General features: G+C 42.3%; 1 protein-coding gene across 8 annotated transcripts in view; it reads left to right on the forward strand.

Annotated features, from left to right (window-relative positions):
• The window catches only part of KLHL13 (kelch like family member 13), a 73,463-nt gene that overhangs the window by 46,091 nt on the left and 7,689 nt on the right, over nt 1-19,683 (forward strand). For all 8 annotated transcript variants that reach the window (XM_060249062.1, XM_060249060.1, XM_060249057.1 and 5 more), the window contains 4 exons: nt 6,502-6,643; nt 9,533-9,665; nt 9,864-10,060; nt 15,124-15,919. In XM_060249062.1, coding sequence (XP_060105045.1) covers nt 6,530-6,643; nt 9,533-9,665; nt 9,864-10,060; nt 15,124-15,919 — 1,240 coding nt within the window. In that variant the 5' untranslated portion in view covers nt 6,502-6,529. The remainder of the gene's footprint in view (nt 1-6,501; nt 6,644-9,532; nt 9,666-9,863; nt 10,061-15,123; nt 15,920-19,683) is intronic.

Raw genomic sequence — 19,683 nt, forward strand, 5'->3', positions numbered from 1 at the left:
ATTGGAATGTGCTTGTTGTCAAATCACATCTTTCTTCTGTGGTTTGTCTTTGCATGAGTGGAATAGAAAAGCAGTACCTGCTTCTTGCCACAAAGGCAAGCGTGTTGCCCGAGATGTCCTGCATGGTGGCGTGCTGCACAAACTCCTCTTCTGGTCGACTGTCTGGATTTACAGCTCTGTGTTACCAGTGCTTGTGTGTGTGGCTCCCTTCCCATCCCAACAGTCTTCAGTTGAGTTGCTTTGCCTTGGCAACAGTGTTGTTGCTGCTGCTGAGACCCATTGGCCCTCTCCATTTTTGGCAGTCGCATGAGCATCGTGGAGGCAGAAGGGTTCCGACCCCAGGAGGCGATAAGGATGAGGTGTGCCGGCTTAGCCAAATAGCTGTCCTCGCTCGGCTTGCGACAAGGTTAAAAGAACAGAGTTCTGATCGGTTAACTCTGCAGGCAAGCGCTGTGCTGTAATTGCTCTAGGGTTTAGCACCAGCAGTATTTTCTGGCTGGGACTGTGAGTCATCCTCCTTTTTCCAGTGAGAGAAGAACAGCAAATGCCCAATTAAGCCACTTTCTCAGGAAATGCTGATACGAGCTTTCCCCCATAATCTTGTTGGCCTCCCTTCGTTCTTGTCAGTGCACTCCAAAGAAGCCTGGACTTCTGTAGATTTATATTAAAAAGACTTTTTAAAAAAGAATGTCTACATGATAGTCATAGTTTAAGTGCCATAATTAGTCACCAGTAGAATTGCATAGTTGTTCGTCTCCTCTTCCCAATCCATTTCCATTGTATAGCTCTTGGAAAGGGCAAACCATATGCTGCAGTCAGACCGAGGGAGCTGCCTGTTCCCTGGTGTGACTCTGCCTACCTCAGCGATGCAATGTGAAGCTAGACATTAGATTAGACTTTTTATCCTAATTAAGCAACTTGCTGTCCAGCCCTCAGATTTGCTGCACCAGCAACCCAGTGTTTATGGCGCGCCAGCTGCTGTGTCACAAATCTTGATGCTGCGCCTGTGTTGCAGGCAGAGAACTCCTGTGTGCCTCTTCAGAGTGGGTCAAAAGTGCCAGCCTGGATTTGCAGTGTGTAGATGGGGAGAAGCAGCTTTACAAAATAAGTTAATAGCCCTTCAAAAATGATGGACCTGTCTATCTGTATATGCCTAGGTTTTTTGTGATGCAGAAAGAAAAGGCGTGGTGGTGGGAGGAACCACTGATCCAACTTCTTGTAAACTGAATTGTTTGTTCTCCTGGAAGCAATGCTTATTAGACTGGTCCCCTGGGCCGGGCAAGTAGGGATTTGCAAATCTGCCCTCGGAGGGATGTATGAGTTGCACCATTCATGGCTACCTGGAAGGGACCAAATGTAGAAGTCCAGCAACCTGCCTAGACAGGTGTGTCTGTCCCCGTTGAATCTATACGAACCAAAAGTGCTCTGGTATGGTGCTTTGATGGGGTGTTCACAGAGCAGATGTCTCTTGTTGACTTGAGTCAACAGCATAAGTGCTCCATTTGTGAGACTTACATCCCACCTTTTCTTTTAGTGTGCTCAAGGTGGATTCTGAATGTGGAATGTGCATTCTGTATTAAGATTAAAAAGGTAGTCCCCTGTGCAAACACCAGTCGTTTTCGATTCTGGGGTGATGTTGCTTTCACAATGTTTTCACGGCAGACTTTTTATGGGGTGGTTTGCCATTGCCTTCCTCAGTCATTTACACTTCCCCCCAGCAATTACTTACCTTTTAATTTCTCTCTGGATTTCAGATTTTTTTTGGCGTTCAGCAGCTAGAATTTTTACAGCATAGCTGTTGTGATGCCATTCAATAGAAATTTTATTAGAAATTAGCTCTTCTTGGCTTAATGTAAAAGGGATAGATGTTCTCTGTGTATATTGAAAGATGTAGATAGAATTCATCATCTTGGTAAGGTTACTTTTGTGGGGGAAGGATGCAGGAGCTTTGTGTTCTTGCTAGTTTCTGCCTTAATTGCGAGAGGGTTTGGCTTCAGATAGCATTATAAATGTTGTGTGTGCATTCATCTGTTCTGTTTTGGTAGCTGAAGCTCTCTAATCACAAATTGCTATAATGGCATAATATGTGAAGTACCTGGCTAGTTGGGTTACTTTTATTTCTTTTAATGCTTTGGGATAAAAAGTCCTGGATTACGACGTTGTCTCTTCCAATTACGTTCTTGTTTTTAAAAGTTTTAGAAATGTGTTTCTGTATGCATAAACGTGCCCTGAGCCAAATTTATACAATTTGTAGTACTTCACCTAGCTTAAACTTGAGAATTCAGTAAATTTGATTTTACCCAAGAGAGAAACTCTTATCTGGGCAGTTCTTGAAGAGTAGTAAAATTTAACCCTTTTTTTTGCAGTATATTTTCATTGGAGCATTTAAAAGAATGTTTTAACAAACAGAGCTAGAGTGGTCACAGCTGCAGATGTTCTTGTTTTTATTTTGATATTAAATTACTTGAGACCAGACAAGGCTTTTTGTTATTGTTGTTTTACTGTTTTAAGTGAATTCAGATGAATTTCCCTGGTTTTCTCAAGACAAGAGCATCTGAGTCATCTCTAATGCTGCTTATTTCCCTTTTTAATGTCCGTCATTTCTTTCTGCATCCCCTTTGGAATTGCATCTCTCAGCCCCCAGGTAACTAGCAGAGATCAGAAGGCTCTCTGAGGCCTGATAGAAATGTGATGCTGGCTGAGAAAAGTGATCACCTGTAGGATTTTGCATTCAGTGTCTGGTTTAAACCAGGCTGCCTACACTTGCCAAGCAGCTGTGCGTTCTTTGCCGCATAGCTGTTTTGCACTCATTGTGTCTGGTGTAAACTGGGCTTCTACCCGTGCAAAGCCCCACAGGTGCGGTCTTTTCTCAGCCAGCATCATATTTCTGTCAAGCCTCAGTTGAGTCTTTTGGATACAAGGGGTGTCAGCTCTCCCCAGCAGATTGCTAAGTTACCTTGACACCCCTTCCTCAAAAAGTACAGACAGTGGCACATCCCTCACAGGGGCCTAGGAATTCTCCTCACCCCCCACCTCCACCTGACTGTTGCAGAGTTCAGCTATATGGTTACGTTAGCCACATAATTCACTTTGTAAGCAAGGCTCCATGGCTTATCCTATTCCAGGCTGATAAGCAAGCTGGGGGCAATGCATATAGAAACTGAATAATGCTAATGGAGTGCTCTTCTCCTTGTTGCTTACTATTGTGGTGAACTGTGTTGAGTTGTTGCTGCTTATTGTAAAAGTGGAAGTGGTATATCAGTGGTCAGGCTTTTCATAAGAACAAGATGGAAGAAGTCAGGGCTATACAAAGGTGGGATCTCTACATCAAACCACTTGGGATATTGGGATCTCTGCATTTTTAGAAGCTGGGGGCCATTTACTGTTTTCAGTGGTAAAACAGCGCGATTGCCTTTTTAGGTAAGAAAGGACTACCAGCACACACACATGTAAATGTTGCAGTGGGGTGTGACTTTGGACATCAGTTTTTCAGTGTGCTTTTCAACCAGAGGGGAGTTTTTTAAAAGTTTGACCTGGTATGAAGGGCCTGCTGTCAAAAAAGGTAAAACCAGACCTCTGTTGGGTATAGCCCTGATGGGTTTGGGATTAAAAAACTGCTGACTTCGTGTGGATACCTTCCTCAGTTCAGTGCAGATTGAGTTCTGATTCTACACCTGTTGCAGATGGCTTCCACAGTTGTAGCTCTTTTGTGGCAGTCCTAACCTTTTACTGACATTTATGATGATTAAAAATGCATTTGCCTCCCCTTTTTATTTAATGACATCTATTGATCAGAGCAATGGAATTAATTAGAAAACAAATTAACTTTCTTCTTTTCTAGAACTCCTGGTAGTGATATGAGGAAATGCCAGCCAATATATTTACATTAATTGTTTTCTAATTAATTGTAGTGCTTGGCGTGCCAGCATTAATAAATACAAATATAATGCCTTTTGTAACTGTGTGCCTAAATCAGATAGATCTTCTGGATGTGTGTGAAAAGGGTTAAGTTTGCAGCCAAAGAAACTAATTGGCTAGCTCAGGAGAAAGGATCCCATATGCAAATAAATTTATTACTCATGTGGGAGTGGGGGTTTTTTTTTTTTTTGGCAAATCTGTCATTCATTTGAGAGTTGCTGATGGTCCTGGTGGCCATGGTGATCATTATCCAACTATTAGAACTGAATGGGTTGAGTAATGAAGGTATCTTCATTTGGAGATGTGGTATTTGTAGCAACCTTTTAGCAGTGAAATTTTAAAAAAATCTGTACTTGTTCTATGAATGAAACTTTTCTACTGCTGATTATTTTGCTCTGAACAGCCAAGGAGCCCTGCTGGATCAGGCCAAAGATCTGTTTAGTGTAGTATTAAGTAGCAAACTAGATACCTCTGGAAAGCCCACAAGCCAAAGTTTCCCTGTAGGTGTTCTCCCTGGTATTCAATGGTATACATTCCTTTGAGCATTGCAGGTTTGTTGAGCCATCGTGGTTAATATACATTGATAGACCTATCTTCTGTGAATTTGACTAGCCCTCTTTTGAAGTCATAGAAGAGTATGCTAAGACTTCATAGAAATAGTTAGACTAGACCCCTTCTCCTACATAGTGGTAGTTCTGGAATGTGTGTGCTTTATTCTTCTGACAGTCTGAGGATCCTTTTTTGTATCTGACTTCACCAATTGCTTTAACTACAATTGAGACATGTATTTCATCTTCATAGTCAAGTCATTGTTGAATACCTTAATCTTTTCCCCAAAGGATGTGGTCCTAGTAAAGGATACACATAATATTGTTTTGCTGCAACCATTTTAAGTTTGACATGCAAGAAAGGATGCTTTGTTCCTTTATCTTCATCTGGTCAACTTATTGTACATGTGAGGTTACTTGGAAGTAGGCATACTGTTTTCTGTCTGACTCCTTTTACTTGCCACTTAGGGTGGCTTTTGATCTTGGTGAGCATCTGGGGGCTGTTTTTAAGCTTGAAAACATTTCAAATATATACAACTTTTAAAAACAGCATACCAACAGCTGTTTTATCTGACTTTTTTTCTTTGCAAAAATAGACCTTTAATAACAATTACATTTTCTAAAACAGAATGCAGTAAAGGAAGTAAGTCCTTGGATTTTTAGGACTCTGCAAATGCTTTATGTAGTTAATCAAGATGCGGCATGAGATCTTTTTTCAGGTTATGTCTAACACATTAGTTGCAATTTACAGTGATGCACACTCCCAACAGTTTAAATGTTCCCATGCAACTGTGACTTGGTGGTCACATTTAAAAAAATATTTTTGCATTTTTATGCTGTGTGTTCCATGTAAGTCACACCTACCTCTTAACCTCATGTTCACTGTTTGGTCCAGTTTGTTGAAAAATTCTGTATGGCAGGTTCCTATTCAAACTCTCTGTGGGGCTGACTAATCACAGAAAAAATTCTCCAGTTTCAGAAATTGCTTTAAGTGGGTGTGGTCTACCTATCTGGAGACAAGAACATCTCAACCTCAAATGTGTATTCTCACAAGAATTCTTTAAATGATGCTTTTGCCTTAGTCTGTGAATTGGAATTGCACAAAGGTTGTTGGTGGGAGGACTGCAAATTATTTTATATAAAAGAAGTATAATTTAAATTGGAGTTTAACATTCACTTTGGAGCATTTTGCCTGGGGTGGGGAAGGGGCAATTATGCTGTTTAAGTAATTTTTGAAACTGATTTGAGGCCGATGTGTTTCACTTGTATGTTGCAATTTAGATTTTTGTCACTGAGACTGGCAGTTGCGTGTTTGACATGTGAACTATTATGAGTAGAATAGATTGCTTCCACACAAGAGCATGAATATCATCATAAAGCACACTCAAGCTGTCCTACACAAGGTCACACTAGTGTGCCTGCTTTCCAAAGGAGGAGCCGTCATTTATTGTGTGGCTTAAGGCAAGGAGTGTACTCCCTGTGAAATGCATTGTGGATTTCTGTCCAGCTGCAGCTAAATGCCTTGGAAGGTGAAATCTTGGAAGGATAATAAATTTGCCAATAAATAAATTATGGCAAAATTGTCACAATTTTATTTCATCCTTCCTCCATGTAGCTCAGGGCAGGTTGCATAGTTTTTTCCTCCTCAACTTTATTCTCACACTGCACTGGCACAATACTAGATTGGAGATGGGGTTTGTTTGGTGTATTTTGCACAGGCATACAAAATACAATCCTGTGCTCCATAAGGAGTGATTTTAAGTTTACTCTGATGTTGAACATTGGACTTGGTTTAACAATGTTTACTAGCTTCAGTGGCTAGCATCTCCCAGCAGAGCTTGAAATCGAACCCCCAGACTGCTGCTTCACAGTTAAACATTGCTTGGTAGGAAGCTGATCCAGTCCCCTGGTTTAGAGTCTTCAACAAGTATCTGGCTGGACCACAAAATAAACCTTTCTCTGTGACTGCCATTCCTATGTAAGAGGAGGCAGACATAAGCTTAAGGCTGTCTGCTGTTGGTTTTTGCATTTTTAGATCCCTGGTTGAAGAGGAGGACCCTCACATGAAAGTATCTCTTGGGAGCAGCGATATGGGTGTGTCTGCCCATCTGCAGTCTTCCAAGGCAGGGACCACGAGATTTTTCACCAGCAATACTCATAGTTCAGTGGTACTACAGGTAAGTGAACAAAGTTCTATGCATTATGGAGGAGTGTTTTTGAGATGTCCTCAGTGGGACTTCTAACTCTTTGTCTGTATTTGATAGTGCCGCTGGACATCAGGCCATCTTGACTTCAGCTTTACAAGGTTATCCATTTTCTCTTCTCAAGTTTAGTTTAGGGATTTTGTTGTTGTTTTTGTTCTTTGCCAATTAAACATTCGGATCATATTGGAAACAGTGCCAAGAAATCTGGCCTTTCCCTGTAATTGAAGGAGTGCGCAGTGTGTATCTGACATTATACAAGCAAAGAGACATTTGCCCAAGACTCTTCTGAATGCCTTCAAGGGAATTGGCCAAGCAAAGCTTTCTTTTCAGTGTTAATATTTTGCTCTTCCTATCTTTTGTTCCCTGGGCTCGGAGCATGTGTCCATGAGCAATTCAGTTTCATTATCAGCATTCTGTGCTGGAGTCCAAACCCATCCTGTGAGTATGGTTATAGCAACCATCTGCTGCTGCTACTGTGCAGTACGTTGATCTGTGACTTGCATTTGCAGTGGCTGTGGAGCAAAGCAAAGCTCCGTACCCTGGCTAGGTTGCATTGTTCTCTCATTGTCCCTTGCCTACGCAGTCATTCTGTTTTTATTTTCTGGAAGCTTAATGTACTCTATGTGCTCTACTGGCACACTCTTGGAAATGGAATGTTATAGTGATGGCCTTGGACCCCCATGAGTTATATGTGTCTCCCATACACATGCACTGACCTATGGCTGATCCAGCCCTCTTCCTTCCCCTCTCCCTCTCCTACACCCAGGGCTTTTTTTGAGCAGGAGTGCACAGGAACACATATGCAAATGAGTTCCTGCTGGACTTTTTCTACAGAAAAGCCCTGTGTGAAACAAGGGTGTGGCCTAATATGCAAATGAGATCCTGTTGGGCTTTTTCTATTAAAAAAGCCCTGCCTATGCCCAAGAGGTAGTGTCAAAGGAACTCTTAGCAGGGTTAAAAAGCCAAAACTTACCACTGTAGTAACAAAAGAAAGCTCTTATTACTCAGACTTACAAATCATTTCCCTGTGATCAGTACTATTCTTACAAAAACCTGTTATACCTGTTCACCAGAGGCAACAGTGGGATTAGTGTACACAGCACAAGCAGTGATCAGTGTTTCTGTTTTGAACTCTCTGTGAAGGAAGAAAAATACAACGGTCCTTACCTCCAGCCTGACAGATCACAGCGTTCAAGATTGCCAGTAAAACTGGAAATTGTGCATTACCTTTTATTAATAACATCAATCTTTTAAATAGGGTATCATCACATCTAATAAGTTTTGTTGTAATTGTGGAGGGAAATAGCCTGGATGAAAGGCTGTGTCATGTCACTTGAATGACAAAGAATGTTCCTGAAAATTCTAGAGGAAAGCTAATATGGTGTTTCAGAATCTTGCCTTATGAAACATTTAATTAATAATTCTAAAAATATAGTTCATAAGAGGTTTCAGTGTCCTCTCAGATCATTGGCATGGGTTCCTATTTTTCTGTTGTCTCTTTCCTTCCAGTCCTTGCCGTTTCTTAACCATCAGTACTATTTGTGGAACCTTCCTTGCTTTGGGAACCAGAGCTCTATGCAGCTCACATTGTTTTAGTAAACTCCTTTCTTTCTTATTAATATATTTAGTTCTTTTATATCTGAATTGTTCTTTCTGAATTTTTTATGTTCTCTACAGCTTCTAGAGAAGTTCTCTACAAAAGATTTAAATGGTTTGTAGATTTATAAGCAGACACTTACCTGGGAATATAATAATCTTTGACCTCTAATATTTTAAGTTTTTCATTTATATATCTATGTTTAGGATTGCACTAAGTGTGCACTTGTCTTAAATCAACTGAGAATGATGTAACTTAATTTAGGATAGTACTGTTGGTAACTAAACTGTACCTTTGATTGCTGGTCACAGAAAGAAATAGCTTATAAGGAGCTGGCGTCTGGTCCCAATTCTAGATTGTGGATTACAATTGTATTGTTTTAGATCGGTTCAGCGGATTATTCTTAACAAGAGTTCTAGGATTAAGTTGTGGAAAAAAATCATAGAGGGGACAGTTCCATAAAGTTAGTAAAAATCTTGTCAGGGTGTCTTTCCCTGTTTTTGTTTCTATCTGTAGTGACAGTGACTGTGGTGGTTTAATGGGGAAACAACTGCTCACTAAGTTCCAAAATCTTTCTGAGACTCTTAAATACTGAGTGGCCTATCAACTGTGATTCATACTGATCCAGCAGCCAGTGGAGAATGGGTGCAGTCCATGCCTAAGGTGTCTTGGGACACATCTAGTGATCAAACAAAGGCCTCCTTAGACATATCTATCTCTGAGGAGAAAAGCCTCTCTTCCTCAGAGTAGGTCAGCTGTTCAGAATATTCAGGCAGCAAAGCCAGTTTGGTGTAGTGGTTAAGAGCAGTGGACTCTAATCTAGAAAGCTGGATTTGGTTCCCCACTCTTCTACCTGCAGCCAGCTGGTGATCTTGGGCCAGTCACAGTTTTCTCAGATCTTTTGTTTCAAGAGCAGTTTTCTCAGAGCTCTCGCAACCCCACCTACCTCACAGGGTATCTGTTTTGCGGAGAGAAAGGGAAGGAGATTATAAGTTGCTCTGAGACAGAGGGTGGGGTATAAATCCAACTCTTCTTCTGTTACAATCTCCTTATAGTTGAAAGGCTTCAGAACGACTGTTTTGATTGTTAAATTGAGCACAAGTTGACAATGAGGGAATAAAAAGTGGAGACCTGCTTTCATACTGCTGTAGTTAAATAATGCGGGGCTGCTTAAAAACCTCAGAGCCACCCCCATTTCTCAGTTCCTTGATCTTGTCCCTGCAACAGCATGGCCAAACCCATTTACAGAGTCTCTCCTCTTGTAGGGTTTCGACCAGCTTCGAATAGAAGGTTTGCTTTGCGATGTGACGCTTGTGCCAGGTGATGGAGATGAAGTGTTTCCTGTTCATAGGGCGATGATGGCATCGGCTAGCGATTACTTCAAAGCCATGTTCACAGGTACAGTTAATGGTACTTGAGTGTTAAAAGTCCTAGTCTGTGAGAGTGTCTTCCAATAGTCTCCACTGTTTTCAAGTTCATGCTTGTGTATAAAGCAGCCTTGTCTCTAGGTCAAGAGTGGTTTTTTTTAAAACAAAAAAAAGCACCAGGAAGTGCTTTCAAGCCTTAACTGTATTTTCTCTGAATTTTTCTTCTCAGGTGGAATGAAAGAACAAGACTTAATGTGCATTAAGCTCCATGGTGTGAACAAAATAGGTTTAAAGAAGATCATAGATTTTATTTATACTGCAAAACTTTCTCTCAACATGGACAACCTTCAGGATACTTTAGAAGCTGCCAGCTTTTTACAGATCTTGCCAGTTTTGGACTTCTGTAAAGTGTTTCTTATATCTGGGGTAAGACTCTTTTGAGTTACTGCTCAGTTTGTCTTTCTATGGGTTTTAAAGCATAGTGAATTCCCCAGCCTGGAAGATGCTTCACTGACTTAAACTGGAGCAGCATGGTGATTGCAACAGCTGTGGTAGAGAGTTTTGCAGCTTAATCCTTCTGTAGCAGAGATGAGGGCAGAGCTAGTTTGGTTTATGGCTAAGCTATGAGCGATCTTGCTGGTCATATGGTTGTAGGTGGACTTCCATTGACATTCTTGCCTACTCAACAGCTTCTGCAATTTTAATCTTGATACCTCCTGGGATGTCTTCCCTCCCCCTCCCGCATAAACCCCAAGCAAACTGCATTACTAAGTTTAAATATAAATAAAACTAAGACACATATTTATTTCCTTTTAATGCCTTTGGAGGGAACAATGACTTCTTTATACAACTTATTATCAGGAGCATACTTAGTCTATGTTAAATGTAACTCATGTACAATGATACCAGTGTATCAAGTGGATATGCTTGTATGTTCAACTGTAGTATGTGTGCATTGTGGTGAACTTGGCTTTTCCAAACATATAAAGTTTCCCTATATCTGAAATGTGTGGACACGGTACCTTGTCAGGCTTTGTTTGGTATATGTTTCCATGTGGGCTTGGTGTTCAACATACATTGCAGGCTTTCTGAAACGTGAGGAAGTTGTGAAGGTCCTGGTTGAGAACTGTTTGTCTTGAAACAGGAGTTTCAAGGGTCTTTATGTAACAGCTGTGCTCTTTTGCATTCAGAGATTCTGCATAGGTTTTGTTTGCACTCTGGGTTGGGCAAGAGCATCTCATGGTTATATAAAGGCCATTATCTCTGATTTATTTGCATGTTTTGGTCAGGGCAGAAGGGCTTAGAATCCTCATTACCTTTTAACTGTGTTGTGCTTAAAAAGCAGAGATGTCCATGCCATTTTACACATTGCTTATGTGTGCTTTGCTCCCAAACCTGGGCTAGGGCTAACAGAGACACTGACGTGTCATTGACTTGCATGCAACCCTTAAAATGGCATTGGTGTGGATTTTAAGACTTGTGTTAAGGGGGTGGTAGAATAATCTGAGACTGCCTCAAGGCAGAGCAAGAAAAAGCAGATTGTGAAGCATTTTGTATGCTGAAGGTTCTGTGTGAACGTCTCCATTTTCTGTTTGAGCTGCATAATCCTGGAGCTTGTGTTTTAAGTCCCCCCAATTTCCTGTTAGAGGTCAGACAGTACTTCACAGAGGGAGTAGAACTGGAAATCTGGAGCTGGTCTGGAATCTCAGATAAAGGAAACAATGTTGAAATTCTGGATGTCTGGACACTGGAGTACAGAGGACAGCCAAGAGGCAAGGAGAGATCCACAGACTTTATCCCTGGCATTAGCGATGAGGATATAGGATTATCTGTGTGTCGGTTACGCTTGCAAACCCATTAACTGCTGGCATCTCCTAAATCCTCTCCTTTTTCATTTCTGTTACTGCCGCTCCAATTTACTTCTCACAATTTTCTGGCTTCTGCCAGGTTATTTGGGTCTGCTGTCATCAGCTACTCCTATCTCAGGCATTTTCTTTTAGCTGCAGTAGCTGTATCTGACACTCCTTGCTGCCTTCCTCTGCTACTAAACTATGCAACCAAAAGAAATTCTGGCCACTTCTCAAGAAAAAGATATTAAAGTTCTCCAACTTTTTTTTTTAAAGAGCCAATGCAACATAAAGCCAGTAGGATGGATGCAGCCTCCTTCCTTCCTATGTGTAGCTCTTTGATAATCCCCATCATATGCAGTTCATCACTCCTTCTTTATAGGAACACAGGCAGCCCCCACCATTCCCTCCACATAACAGAGTTTGTGCCACACTTGTGCCACTTCCCCCAGCATGATACAGCCAGTCAGCCATGCTGAATGGACTTTCTGGGTTCATGGCTCTCTCCTCGTGGGACTTGTTGAGAGTGAAAACCTTTAGTACTGTTGCCAAGCAGGAGCGGAGAAGAAAAGGTTTGGGTGAGTGGACAGAAATGAAGCTAGAAAATCTGAAGGAGAAAGAGTTAGTGGTGGAATAACAAACTTTGGGGTGGGAGATGCATTGCTGATAAGCATTTGTAAGGAAAGAAATGCATGGTGGGGGTTCAGAAATGAATGGATGGGGGGAAGAGATGCATGAGGGCATTGAGGAGCGGATTGAGATGGGATTACGTGTGCTAAGAAGAAGAAACTGGAATGGGGGCAAGTGAAGGTTTAGAGGCAGAGAGGCCTGTAGGGGGAAGAAGGAAGTAACATGCTACAGAGAACTCAATATGGAATGGAAAGAGAAATGGCAATGCAGAGAAGTCTTTGGTGGGTACATATGTATGAACAGTGTACCATGAGGCACGGAGGTGGGTTGATGGAGCATGGAACCCCTTTGAAAGTTGTGGAGGTTTACATAGTGATTTGGTCCTCTTAAATTAATACAAGTGGTCCTCCATGTGTGCACTCCTGCCATTTAAGTGCTTTAAATCACAGCGTAGACAGCACTTGCAGCCAGGTCAAGCAATAGTCTGAAGCAAGGGTGGTTAAACTTGCTTAAAGTAAGAGCCACATAGAATAAATGCCAGATGTCTGAGAGCCATAAGACATGAACGTCAGATGTTTGAGAGCCGCAAAACAGGAAGGAAGAGGGGCAGGGATGGAGGAAATAAAATAGATGGGAGAGAGAGGTAGAAAGAAAGCAACTTTAACTTTAAATGCATTCTCCAAGCTGCCAGCTGGCTTGGTTTGGACAAGCGATTTAAAGAGACAAATGCCTTCTCCAAGCTGGCCAATGGAGCAGTAGGGGCTTCAAGAGCCACACAATATATGTGAAAGAGCCACAGTTTGGCCACTCCTGGTCTGGAGCCTTCTGCTGTATAGGTAAAATCACCTAAGGAACCTAATACTGATCCAGTATTGATATTGAACTTTTGGCCCATATTAGAAAAAAATGGTTTGGTTGTCTGTGTATTTTTTCCCCAAGGCAGATGTTGCTTTTTTCATTCATTGATCCTCAAAATATCCCTGTGTAGTTGGTATCTCTTATTTACTTGGTTATGTTAAAGGTAGGCCACTGAGACCAAGTGAGTTGTCCAAATCCTCCCTCTTCATCTTCATTAAAGTCTACAAACGAAATTCAGTAGTTTCTTACATAATAATCTTGAACTGTAGTTTGTCCAGTGTTCTGATGTCTCGGTACGAGTTCTTGCTAAGGCTTCCTGATATGGAACTGTTTTTCTTATTACCATCTTAACACCTAATTTTCATATTTTTTTCCTAAAAAAATAGCAACCCAGTAATCAATGGCAGGTTTATATCTTGCTACAAAATGTAGCTGGATAATATGATAGCAGTCACATAGGGCTGCCTGATAGATTGTACTGATGCTTTCATCACATGCCTGGTTGGAGTACCAGAGCATCACATCCTAAACTGTTAGTAGGAAAGAAATCTTATAGAAACTTTATTTTTTATTATTTTTTTGCGTCAGTGTCCAGCCAAAATTGGCTTCACAAGTGTATCATAAGAATAGAAAATGGAGTGGCACAAATGACATGAAAGTCAAACGTTCATCAGAGAGAGGTCTGTCAGCCAGGTCTGGATCCAGGCATAATGAAAGGCTGCTTATCTGCTCATTGTCCTCCCTCTAATGGAAGTCAAATGGATGCTGAGATTTATGAGGCTTAACTTGAAGTAGACTGTTTGGAAATCAAGGACTTCAGTTTGCTGGAGTGGGAAGCCGTGCCGTTAGTTTTAAACTCATAAGTGTATGCTATTTTGAGTATTTTCCCATAAAGTTAGAAGCCATTGTTGTTAGCCTTTTGCACAAAAACTCTTGTCAGTTGGGAATCAGGGAAATTAACAGAGTGATGCAGAAATTCAGCCTGAGGGAATTCACTAAGGCATTGCATTCATCCTTTGGGTTCATCGCAGATTTCACATCTTACATGTTTCTTACTCCTGAGACCTGTGCAAGAAGGGACTGGAATAGTACTAGTTTTGTGCAGATTTTAAAATAGTGTATATTTTTATATTGCCTTTCTTCCACATGGCAAACTCAAGGCAGTTTACAGAAATAAATATCCAGCAATAGGATGATCCAATTAGAACTGTATAAAACCAGCAGTCTAAAAATCAATAAACTTACCATCCGTAAAACACAGTTAACCTTGTTAAATTTGGATTAAAAGCACTTTTGTAAAAGACCCTTTTACAAAAAATAGATGATTTTATAAAACTTGTGCAAAATTAGGAAGGAGGGGGGTGCTGTTGAGACCTCCCCAGGACCTTGTTCCAGCACTCAGGAGCCACTACTATAAAAGCCCTGGACTGGGCCAATCCCACTTGAATGGGAGGGGACAGGCTGGAGGAGTTGGTGCAATGAGTGTAATTGGAGAATGGACTTGTATAAGAAGTCTGTCCTTCAGTTATGAGGGTCCCAGGCCACAGAAAGTTTAACGATTAAAACCAACACTTTAACTTGAACCTAGAAGCAAATAGGTTGCCAGTCTAGGTGCTCTAGGTAATGCCATCAAAATATTAAACCAGTTTTAATCTTATTCAGAAGATTAACCCCATACTCTGCACCAAATGCAGCTTCTGCATGGTTTTTAATGGCAGCCCCATATACAATAAACTGCAGTATTCTAGCCTCAAGGTTACAGTGGTATGACATTTGGCTGGGTGCTGCTGGAAATAAAGTGTTGGGCTTGATTGGTCTGTGCTGTGATCCAGCAGGGCACTTTGTGTGGTTTAAGTAGCCCTCACATCCTTCAGAGATTATTAGGGCTGTTTAAATCTACACATCTCTGCATAATTTCGTAACACTGTCTGGGTCCCCATAATGTAGACTTTGTGTGGGGCACAATTTTCTTTCGAAGTCTTCTGTTGCAGTGTTAGCTGTCCACTTAAGGATGTGTTCATGTGTTAGATTTCTTTTAGAGGTTGGTGTCTCATTTCTTCATCGCCTAGTCCTGTGTTACCTTGAATGTGCCTAAAAGAACATGAAGCTAGAAATTCAAAGGGTTTTGATTCCTCTTTTCTTCTTTTCAAACAGGTTTCCTTAGAAAACTGTGTTGAAGTAGGGCGGATTGCCAATACGTACAACCTCACCGAAGTGGATAAATATGTGAACAATTACATCCTCAAGAACTTTCCTGCATTGTTAAGTACTGGTGAGTTTGTGAAACTCCCCTTTGAGCGCCTTGCCTTTGTCCTTTCGAGCAATAGCCTTAAGCACTGCACTGAGCTGGAACTCTTCAAGGCTGCCTGTCGTTGGCTGCGGTCCGAGGAGTCACGAATGGAATATGCGGCAAAGCTCATGAAGAACATCCGGTTCCCTCTGATGACCCCACAGGATCTTATCAACTACGTTCAGACAGTGGATTTCATGAGGACTGACAACACATGTGTGAACTTGCTCCTGGAAGCCAGCAACTACCAAATGATGCCCTACATGCAGCCCGTTATGCAGTCAGAAAGGACAGCCATCCGTTCAGACAGCACCCACCTGGTCACACTGGGCGGAGTGCTGCGGCAGCAGTTGGTGGTCAGTAAGGAGCTGCGGATGTATGACGAGAAAGCACATGAGTGGCGGTCTCTGGCACCCATGGATGCGCCCCGGTACCAGCATGGCATTGCTGTGATTGGGAACTTTCTTTACGTTGTTGGCGGTCAGAGCAATTATGACACAAAAGGCAAGACGGCGGTTGACACTGTGTTTAGGTTTGATCCTCGCTATAATAAGTGGATGCAAGTGGCTTCTTTAAATGAAAAGCGAACCTTCTTCCACCTAAGTGCCCTCAAAGGACATCTGTATGCAGTCGGTGGCCGGAATGCAGCTGGCGAGTTAGGTAAGTGGCTGCAGATGGAAACTCCTTGCATTATAACAAATCAGTAGTAGAAGAGTTGGTTTTTATATGCTGCTTTTCTCTATTGAGAGGCTGTGGTTCAAGGGTAGAGCATCTGCCCGGCATGCAGGGGGTCCCAGGTTCAATCCCTGGTATCGCTAGTTAAAAAGACCAGGCAGTAGGTAATGCGAAAGACCTCTGCCTGAGACCCTGGAGAGCTGCTGCCAGTATTGACCTTGATGGACCAATAGTCTTATTCAGTATAAGGTAGCTTCATGTGAGTTCATGTATGTACTCTAAGGTGTCTTAAAGCTGCTTACAATCTTCTTCCCTTCCTCTTCCCACAATAGTCACCTTGTGAGGTAGGTGAGACAGAGGGAGCTCTGAGAGAACTGTGACTGGCCCAAGGCTTGATGTGAAGGAGTGGGGAATGAAACCTGGTTCTCCAGATCAGAGTCCACCACTCTTAACCACTACACCATGCTAGCGCAAATTAGTGTTGTTTTACATGCAGACATACCTAACCTAGTTCTCTGGTGATCTGAGGACTGGGGCAGTCCTCCACAGATGGGCGTAACCAAACTAACTGTGTGTTTTGGCTGGAGTAAAATGCAAAGTGAGAGGCTATGGGACTCTGCCTGCTAATTCTGGGCCTTCTGCAATCTCTTCATGCTCATGTTGTGGGCTCTGCGGAGTCTTGGTTCTGCTTGCTTTTCCTCTGCCTCTTCAGTGCAAAACACACACATACTTTGACAATGTCTATAGGGCACCATATGAGCAACTAGTCTTCATGTAATTTATTTTGGCTTGGTAAGTTTCAGCATCTTCCTGTTCCTGTTTTAAATCTTGGATGTTTTCTGGGCTGTTTCACAAGTTGCATTGATTTGCATAAGCAGCAAGATCCATTTGTATGAAAATCAGTATCTGGCTGTCTGCGCCTTTGATCTTGAGTCTGAAATATTCGCTTTTCCTTTTCATTAATTGCACTGTGAGCCATTTTTCACTTTTATTGCAACCTTCATAAATATTTGCAGCAAAAGGATGAAGAATTAATGTAGGCTGCTCTTACTGCCATAGCAGAAAGGGTTAGCAGAAAGGGTTAGGAGAAAGAGGGGTCTGCGGTAGGAGATGAGTTGGCTGGATCTCCCTTTCTTGCTGCAAAGGGAAAAGTAGCACATAGCAAGCCATGCCTATGGGTCTGTCCTCACCTTGCTAGGGGCAATTACAAAAACTTGCCTGACATTTGCTTTCCTGGTCGTCCATTAGTAAGTGGTAATGTGCTGTTGATCAGTGTTGACTTGAGGATATTCTATCACAGAACAGCTTCACATGAGTCTTCTAAGCTGCAAAGCATTTCCTCAGTCCACTTAATGTGGGGGCAGGCACGGATTTTGAGGCAGAGAATCTCTGCTGTTATCTCCTCTTGAGCATAGTGGTTGGGCTCCATCTCACTGCCTTGGCAGCTCAGTGGAAGCTGGAGGGAACTGCAAAGCAGGTGGCATTAGAATCTCATTGCTTTTATTCTGAAGTGCCTGGCCCTGCATGGGCGGGGGGGAGGGGAGCAGCAGGATCCACTTTTCTCTGAGAAGTCCAAGGCTTGCTGAGACATGGCTGCACTGCTGTCGAAGTGAAAATTTGAACTCTTGTTCTCATGCTTACAAAGCCAGTAGCCTGTTTCCATGGTTGAGGAACAAGCTTTTGCATTCCTCTTCTCCTGCACACACACACAGCTCATGTGCAAGCTGGATACATCACATGATGGCAATATTTATGCAATTTTTTCCTTAAAGTGGGATTTAGGTGCCTGTGGGCCTCCATAAAGACCTCCTCCTGCCTTGCATGCTGGCTAGAGTGTCAGTATTCATTCCTGCAGCCTGCAGAAAATATGAACTGAAAGCAAGAAGCTTCTGGCTCCTTAAAGACTGACTAATCTGTTGTGGTCTAAATGTTTGCACACACAAGAGCATGATGCAGCTTGGTGATCTGTGCATGAGCACCCACTTGGTGGAGAGAAAAATCCTGTATTACCAGGTGAGCTTAAAAGATAAAAAAACACATTCAGATAACACAAGGCAAAGCAGCTGCTCACTTTACAAGGTCAGACTCATTGTCTATGACCACCTCCAGAACTCTCAGGGTGCTTGATCAGGATAACAGCACATATGCAATAATTAGTGGTCGTGTTGGATTAATGGTGTGTTGAATTAGCAGCCTGTTCAGACCAAGAGAAAATGTAGTAATTTGTTCACTCTACTTTGGCTTCACCATCTTTCTGCCCTCTTTGCTTAAGTAGGGAGAATCCAAGGGGAACTGGAAATGTTGATCAGCTAGTTTCTCTGGGTTGTCATTTTTATTCTCCAGTTTCTTACTGAAAAGATAAGCCTGACTGACCTATGTCAACTTCCAAATAATGATGTTGGTAGGTGATGGGAAACATAATGTTGCTGGCTGTGCAGGTGCACAAGCTCTGGATGCCATTTGGGTGACTCTGAGAGATCATGCATCAGGCCTTTGGTTTGGTTCCTCTTTGCAGGTGAAATATTTTTTATTTCACGTTGAAGGACCAACCCTCTTCCAAAGCCTGCATGGAATATTTGCTGTCTCTAGGATTGGTTGTCAATCATGAATGTGCTAGAGATTTCTGCAGAGACAAATAGGTACTCACAAGGGGTATTTGGTTGTTCTTCCTGTTGTGCTGGTATCCTAGAGGGATCATAGAGCCCAGTATGGTGGAAGTGGCTGGTGTATCTGACAAAGATCAGGAAGATCTGTTTCAAATCCTCATTCAGCCATGAAGCTGGCTGAGTAACTGGCTGAGTAATAGGAAGCAGAGAGTGAGTATAAATGGGCAGTCTTCACAGTGGAGGACGGTAAGCAGTGGGGTGCCACAGGGCTCGGTACTGGGTCCCATGCTCTTTAACTTGTTCATAAATGATTTAGAGTTGGGAGTGAGCAGTGAAGTGGCCAAGTTTGCGGATGACACTAAATTGTTCAGGGTGGTGAGAACCAGAGAGGATTGTGAGGAACTCCAAAGGGATCTGTTGAGGCTGGGTGAGTGGGCGTCAACGTGGCAGATGCGGTTCAATGCGGCCAAGTGCAAAGTAATGCACATTGGGGCCAAGAATCCCAGCTACAAATACAAGTTGATGGGGTGTGAACTGGCAGAGACTGACCAAGAGAGAGATCTTGGGGTCGTGGTAGATAACTCACTGAAAATGTCAAGACAGTGTGCGTTTGCAATAAAAAAGGCCAACGCCATGCTGGGAATTATTAGGAAGGGAATTAAAACCAAATCAGCCAGTATCATAATGCCCCTGTATAAATCGATGGTGCGGTCTCATTTGGAGTACTGTGTGCAGTTCTGGTCGCCGCACCTCAAAAAGGATATTATAGCATTGGAGAAAGTCCAGAAAAGGGCAACTAGAATGATTAAAGGGCTGGAACACTTTCCCTATGAAGAAAGGTTGAAACGCTTGGGACTCTTTAGCTTGGAGAAACGTTGACTGCGGGGTGACATAATAGAGGTTTACAAGATAATGCATGGGATGGAGAAAGTAGAGAAGTACTTTTCTCTCTTTCTCACAATACAAGAACTCGTGGGCATTCGATGAAATTGCTGATTAGACAGGTTAAAATGGATAAAAGGAAGTACTTCTTCACCCAAAGGGTGATTAACACGTGGAATTCACTGCCACAGGAGGTGGTGGCAGCCACAAGCATAGCCACCTTCAAGAGGGGTTTAGATAAAAATATGGAGCAGAGGTCCA

This window comes from Heteronotia binoei, chromosome 11, assembly GCF_032191835.1.
Source record: "Heteronotia binoei isolate CCM8104 ecotype False Entrance Well chromosome 11, APGP_CSIRO_Hbin_v1, whole genome shotgun sequence".
Classification (NCBI taxonomy): Eukaryota; Metazoa; Chordata; class Lepidosauria; order Squamata; family Gekkonidae; genus Heteronotia; species Heteronotia binoei.